This window comes from Corvus kubaryi, unplaced genomic scaffold (assembly GCF_017639235.1).
Source record: "Corvus kubaryi isolate FWS band 111438036 unplaced genomic scaffold, C.kubaryi_AGA036_p1.0 78, whole genome shotgun sequence".
NCBI lineage: Eukaryota > Metazoa > Chordata > Aves > Passeriformes > Corvidae > Corvus > Corvus kubaryi.
The window spans coordinates 398,832-404,845 of NW_024582065.1; the positions used below are offsets into that span (position 1 = coordinate 398,832).

The window sequence follows — 6,014 nt, forward strand, 5'->3', positions numbered from 1 at the left end:
GGGTGACCTGGGATGGATATGGGGGACAGGACCTCTGCACCCAGTCCCAGCACCAAATACTGCAGCAGCTTTGGGTCACCAGCAAAAACAGGCTGAAATCATGAGCTGTCCTGTCCTGCATGGTGCTGCTGACCATCCATCCATCCATCCATCCATCCATCCATCCATCCATCCAGACGGAGCCCAGAAAGCCTTGAGAAGGGGCAAAAAGTTCTGAAGTCTGGAAAGGAGGCCAGCCTGGCTGGGCAGCCCGAGCCACCAGCTCCTCGCCAGCACCGAACAGAAGTTGATTGTGATTTTTTTTGTTAAAAAAGGTAACTCCTCTTTGGACTGTCGGGCTGTGGCATTATCATAGTCATACAAACGCCCAACAAAGCATCCATTTAAAATGTCCTGAATTTTGATTACAGCCTGTCCCCTCTTGCTCGCCGGCTCGCTGTCTTTCTTTCTCATTCATTACTTACTGTGTTAAGCTCCCTGAAATTCAAATAAAATCCCACCTCCTCCCCCGCATCCATATGCAGCGGCCGATTCAGCGCTGATGGCCGGGCTTGACGGATGAAGGGCAATAGAAGAGAAGACAAAGCTGTCAAACCTCGCCGGGCTGTGTTGACTTCCCATCGCCCCCCAGCCGGAGGGGAGCCCGATCCATCTGGTTTGGAGTCAGCAGCACAAACAAAAGCAAAAGACAATGGCAGGAAGCACTTGAAAGTTCAAATTCTTGCTTTGGTTTCTCTTGGAACAACAGCACCTACGTAATGCGGCTGACGGACAATAACACGCAGCCAGGGACAGGCAAAAATGCCAGAAGAATGCGCTTACGCCACCAAACCATCCAATATTTTTGTGCTATTTGAACAAAAATAGAAAAGAGAAAGAAAAAAAGGGGATAAAAACCCAAGTCTTTGAAGTTCCTAGATTTCTTGGACAGGGTTTCTGCAGAGGAAAGCGGCAAAGTAAGGTGGCCACAGGCCTTGGGAAGAGCCTGGCACCAGGGCAGCTGCTCCCCGGGGTGCTCAGCCCTGGGGTTGGGCCTCAGTTGCGCCCTCAGCACATCCCCACTGCCAGGGCCATCACATGTGGGGAACATAAAGTGGCTTTGCTGGGCTTGGTTCCAGGGGGGTGCCCAAATCAGGGGCTGCTGGAGACCCCAGCCCACCCCATCCACTGTGGGGAGAGGAGCCATGCACAGGAATGCTGCGTTTCCCCAGAAAAACCCCTCCTTGAGGTGGTGGCTGGCCCAGCCCAGCTCTCTGGGGCCCTGGGACAAGGCGAAGGGTGAGAAGCTGCAGGGCTGAGCTGAGCCAGGTGAGCCCAGCTCTGTGACATCCCAATGCAGGCGCCAGGATGAGGTTTTGCAGCATTCCAAGCGCAGAGGGATGAGGCTGGGATGATCCCCACCTGCAGGTGTAACCCCGTGTGCCCTGGGGAGCACAGCCACTGGGAGGCTCGGTGGCACAGGCTGGTGGTCACTGTCACACAGTGCCATGGCAGGAGAGGGGAGCGGTGCTCACCCCACACCTCCCAACACATTTGGAGTCAGCAGCTGCCGCAGGACCCTGGGTGAAGGACCCCCAGGACCACCAGTGGCTGTGACTGAGGGTTTTGGCATCATCTTTTTTCTCCTGCTCAAATCCATCCGAGGCACTCAGATTGTCCACACTGGGCTGCTGCCCGGGCGGCTGTGTGTCCCCAGGGCACCTGGGGACACCAGCTGTGTCTGTGCCAGGCACTGGCCCGTGCTGGCAGCAGATGGCACGGGGCTTGGCACGTTGGAGTGGAGTTTGGCCAACCTGGAAAGGTCACACTGAGCCTTTTCTCCAGGCTTCCTCCCCACTGTGGTTGCAGGACGCCACTCCTTACATCCCTGGGAACCCACACCCAGAGCCAAACTGGGCAGGCACAAAGTTCCCTGGGATTTAGGCATTTGCAGAGCTGGCAGAATTATTGATAGAGAAAAAGCCTCATCCGACCCCCCAGTGCTGCCAGCGAGGGAGGCTTGCCTGCATCCTGCCTTAAAAGCCCTGGCCCTGGGCAGGGCCCACCAGTGCAGGCACGGGGCTGCCTCTGCTCTTCCCCCTTCCCGGAGCAGCCGGTCCTGCCTGGAAAGCCTCCCGAGGAGAAGAGCTCAGCTCCGGCCGCGGGCCCCCTCTGAGCCACGCCAGAGGACAGAGAAGCCTTTGGGGATGGAGAGGCCATGCTGACCCTCACCCTGTGCCCCTTCCTGGGGGCAGCTGAAGACACCACTGAGCCCATCTCCACAGCCCGAGGGGCCGCAAACCCTTGCTGGGGCCCACGCTCGAATCAAAAGGCTGGGAATGGTCACAGGGAGCTGCGGGGTGCTCAGCCAGAGAGGCTGGGGCTGCAGCCCCGAAAATGCACCCCAAACTCCCCAGGCCCAGGACTGGCTGCTGAGCTCTGCCCTCACTTCCTGGGGACAAGTAGCATCTTTAGGAATGTCCCAAACAGCACGTGCCCATCCAGCACCAGGGTTTGGTTTGAGCCATCACCCCTCCACCAGCCTCTGAACACTGGGACGGGGCAACCCAGGACACCCCTGAGTGCAGGGAACTTCCTCCAGCCTGTGGGAAGGGGCCACACACTTCCCCCCAAATCCACCCCAGCCATCCAGCTCCCGGGCTGCATTCAAACCCAGAACAGCTGCAGATCTGACACCAGAGGAGACACCTGGGGTCCCAGCCAGCCACCCCCCACCACAGGAAACACCCAGCATTGCCAGTAACCACATGGAAAAGAACAAACAAAAAAGCCTTGGTTTGTTTTTTTTTATAAAAAGATCAATGAAAAATTTATTTATAAATTTCGCACTCTGGGGCTACAGGTCTATATCATACACTCAGGAATATGCTGTACTGTACAGACTTTATCCAGTTAGAAATGATCATATAGTGACCCACATACAGCTTCAATATAAGCCTAAAAATTCTTAACATTAATTAACATAATTAAAAAAGGTATTCGCATCTAAAGAAAAATCTACAGAAAAACTCCTTTCTGGAGCAATCTGTGCATCAGCTTCAATGTCTGCTTATTTCACTGACATTATCAATATATTCTTCTTACAAAAATAATAATAATAATTAAAAAGATGACTGCTGGAAGGCAACCAGTCATGCATGAAAGAGCCTCCCCCACCTGCCTCTTTTTTTTTTTTCTTGTACTCCCCGTTTTGGCGTGAAGGGTCAGCAGCACGATGAGCCAACAAGGGGGGTGGGGGGACCCTCATTTCAATTTGAATCAATCTGCATCCCTTTTACTTCTCAGGATCAAGAGAGACGGGGGTGTGGGGGTTGCATAGAAAATTGAAACTCTAGGGACTAGGAAGGGCAGCAGCTTTTCAGTAAAATACAAAGGGATGTAAAAATACATCAACTCACAATTTCAGAGCAAACCCCCTTCCCCGACGTACAGTTTCCCAAAAATCTCAGCGTGTCTAAAGCTCCAGGAGTCTGGAAAGGAACAATACTTTTCTTAAACAACTCACCCAGCAATTCACACAGGAGATTCACAGTCTTAATAGGTATTTTATAAAAATATAAATATGGGTTACATCATGTTGTCTTTACAACACTGGACAGAGCTCCCTTTAGACTGGGTTTATAACCAAGATTTCTTTTTAAAAATCCATCTAGAACTTGGCTTTACAATACACTTTTTAATATCATGTCATAAATGTTATGACATTTCATTGTGACAAATCCATTTACGTAAAAAAAAAAATAAAATGTGCAACCATCTGGTAACAACGATAAAACCTCACTAGGAAAGGTCTTGTTCCCACCCCGTAACTATCGCACAGAAGCACCAGTGGAAGTGCTGGACACCCCCTTCCATGCTCACAGAAAGACTTCGGCCAAGCAGTTCCTTGCAAATTACAGCATTAACAGTAGACACTTTTGACAGGGCTTTTTTTTTTTTTCTCTCTTTTTCTTCTTTAAATCTGGAGCTTTTGAAATCATCTCAAATTGTGGAAGTGGACAAAGAACAAAAACAAACAAAAAACCCCAACAAACCCCAAACAACTGCAGGTGAAACCATCAGAGACAAAGCAGAATATTCAGTGCAATGGGAAATAATCAGGGCAGACTCTAGGATTTTTTTTTTTTTTTTAGTTTTAAGACTAGGAAAAGAAAAAAAAAAGAACAGCAACAAAAAGCATATATCCCAAACCGTATTTTTGAAACACTCACCACCAGCTCCAAACAAAACCAGGCTCACAATCTTCACCCACAAATATATACAGACATGATAAATAGGTAAGACACAACCCCAATAAACCAGCAGGTAACTATTTTCTTTTCTCTTTTTTAATCGGAATGGTTTGGATGCAGGGAGCGAGAGGAAAGAGCGGGGAGACGGCAGTGATACGGATGGCTTTAGTGCAGACGAGGAGAAGAGGGCTGAAAGACCAGCGGGAGAAAGGAGACTTCTGAACTTTTCCGCATTTTCCAAATGGGTGTTCTTGTGCCATAGCAATAAAAAAAGCAGCATTTGCGATTATACGTGCAGTCACTTCAAAATGCGCCTTCGGGTGGCTTGCTCTGCTTCCTCCCTTTCCTTTATAAAGATATATACGTCGGGATATATATCTCCTATAAAAGGCGGGTGAGTGTACGTACGTCAAGTGAATCGTTCTGCATTGAGAAGTGTTATCCAAGTTTCACCAATAGAAAAAAAAATAAAAGTTCCCAAACTCTTTTCAGTAGTTTTCCAGCATCTCTGTAGGCAGCAGAGAGCGCTCGCGCCCCTTTTCTGTGCAAAAGCAAATCCTCTGCCTCTAGAGTTTATTTCACTTTTTTTAAAAAAAGAAAAAAAGTCCAGGATTTGCTAATCCCCCTTTACACACAAAACCACAAGGACTCAGTGTCTTTTCCTGGGATCTCACGTGTGCTAAACAGATTCGTGGAGCGGGTGAGGACGCAGACTTTCTTCGGACACCCAAGGAAGAACCAAAGCAGAAAACCCAACGCAAAATCAACCAAACCCAGGAGCAATCGGGGTGAGAAAACCACGTCTGTCATATTCCAACGGAGTCGCCTCGACAGAAAAAGTCAGCGGTGGGAAAACACTGGGAGAACGTTGGAGAGGAGGAAGACTTTGCCACTCTTCCTCGCCGGGAAGGACCGCGGCCGGCCGGGAGCCCCAGCCCAGGGACGGGGCAACGCGCCCGGGGCCGCGGCTGGCACCGGAGAGGGGACCCCGGCACCAGTGGGGGTCTGCGGGGTGGCTTTTGAGGGGCGTTGAAATGAATTCGTTTCTGAGCCAGAACACTTTAAATGGGAGGGTCGGGAGCGAGGGGAGCGGGAAGGGGGATTAAATATTAGCGGGGAGGGAACGGGGGGTGTTAAAGCATCTGCCCAGATGTCAAACTGAAACCGTGAATACTGTGAGTGCAGCCGAGGTAGATGGAGGAAAATAACCACGTTACAGTAGGAAACAACCCTTGGAAGATTAAAAAAAACCAAACAAACAACCAAAAAACTTAAAAATGTAAAAGCGGTGGCGTGTTCTGCGTGGGGCCCCAAATCTTCGCCAAACCCCCCCCCGGGCGGGGGCGGGAGCAGCTCTGGCGGCCGGGGGAGCGGGGAGGGTCCCCGGCATCACCGGGGGAGCGGGAGCCGGCATCGCCGGGGAGCGCGGGGTGGGGGGGACCCGGCATCACCAGACGAGCGGTCCCGGCATCCCCGGAGGAGCGGAGCGGGGGGGCAGCCCCGGCATCACCGTGCGCCGGCGGAGTATTTGGCCTTGGTGATCAGGTAGAGGACGATGTCCTGGTGGCCCCCGAAGGCGGCGATGTGCAGGGCGCTCCAGCCGTCGCGGTTGGCCAGGCGGATGTCGGCGCCGAACTTGACCAGGAGCTTGACGAGCTCGAGGTTGCCGTCGATGACGGACTGGTGCAGCGCCGTCTGCCCCTCGGGCCCGAAGGAGTTGACGTTGAACTCGCAGTTCGTCATGTTCTGCAGCAGCGACTGCAGCTCCTTGGTGTTGCCGCG

At 51.8% G+C, this 6,014-nt stretch overlaps 1 protein-coding gene across 1 annotated transcript in view; it reads right to left on the reverse strand.

The window, feature by feature from the left end:
- Positions 1-2,776: 2,776 nt before the first annotated feature.
- The window catches only part of LOC121676370 (NOTCH regulated ankyrin repeat protein), a 5,892-nt gene continuing 2,654 nt past the window's right edge, over positions 2,777-6,014 (reverse strand). The window contains exon 3 of the mRNA XM_042052778.1: positions 2,777-6,011. Coding sequence (XP_041908712.1) covers positions 5,739-6,011 — 273 coding nt within the window. The 3' untranslated portion in view covers positions 2,777-5,738. The remainder of the gene's footprint in view (positions 6,012-6,014) is intronic.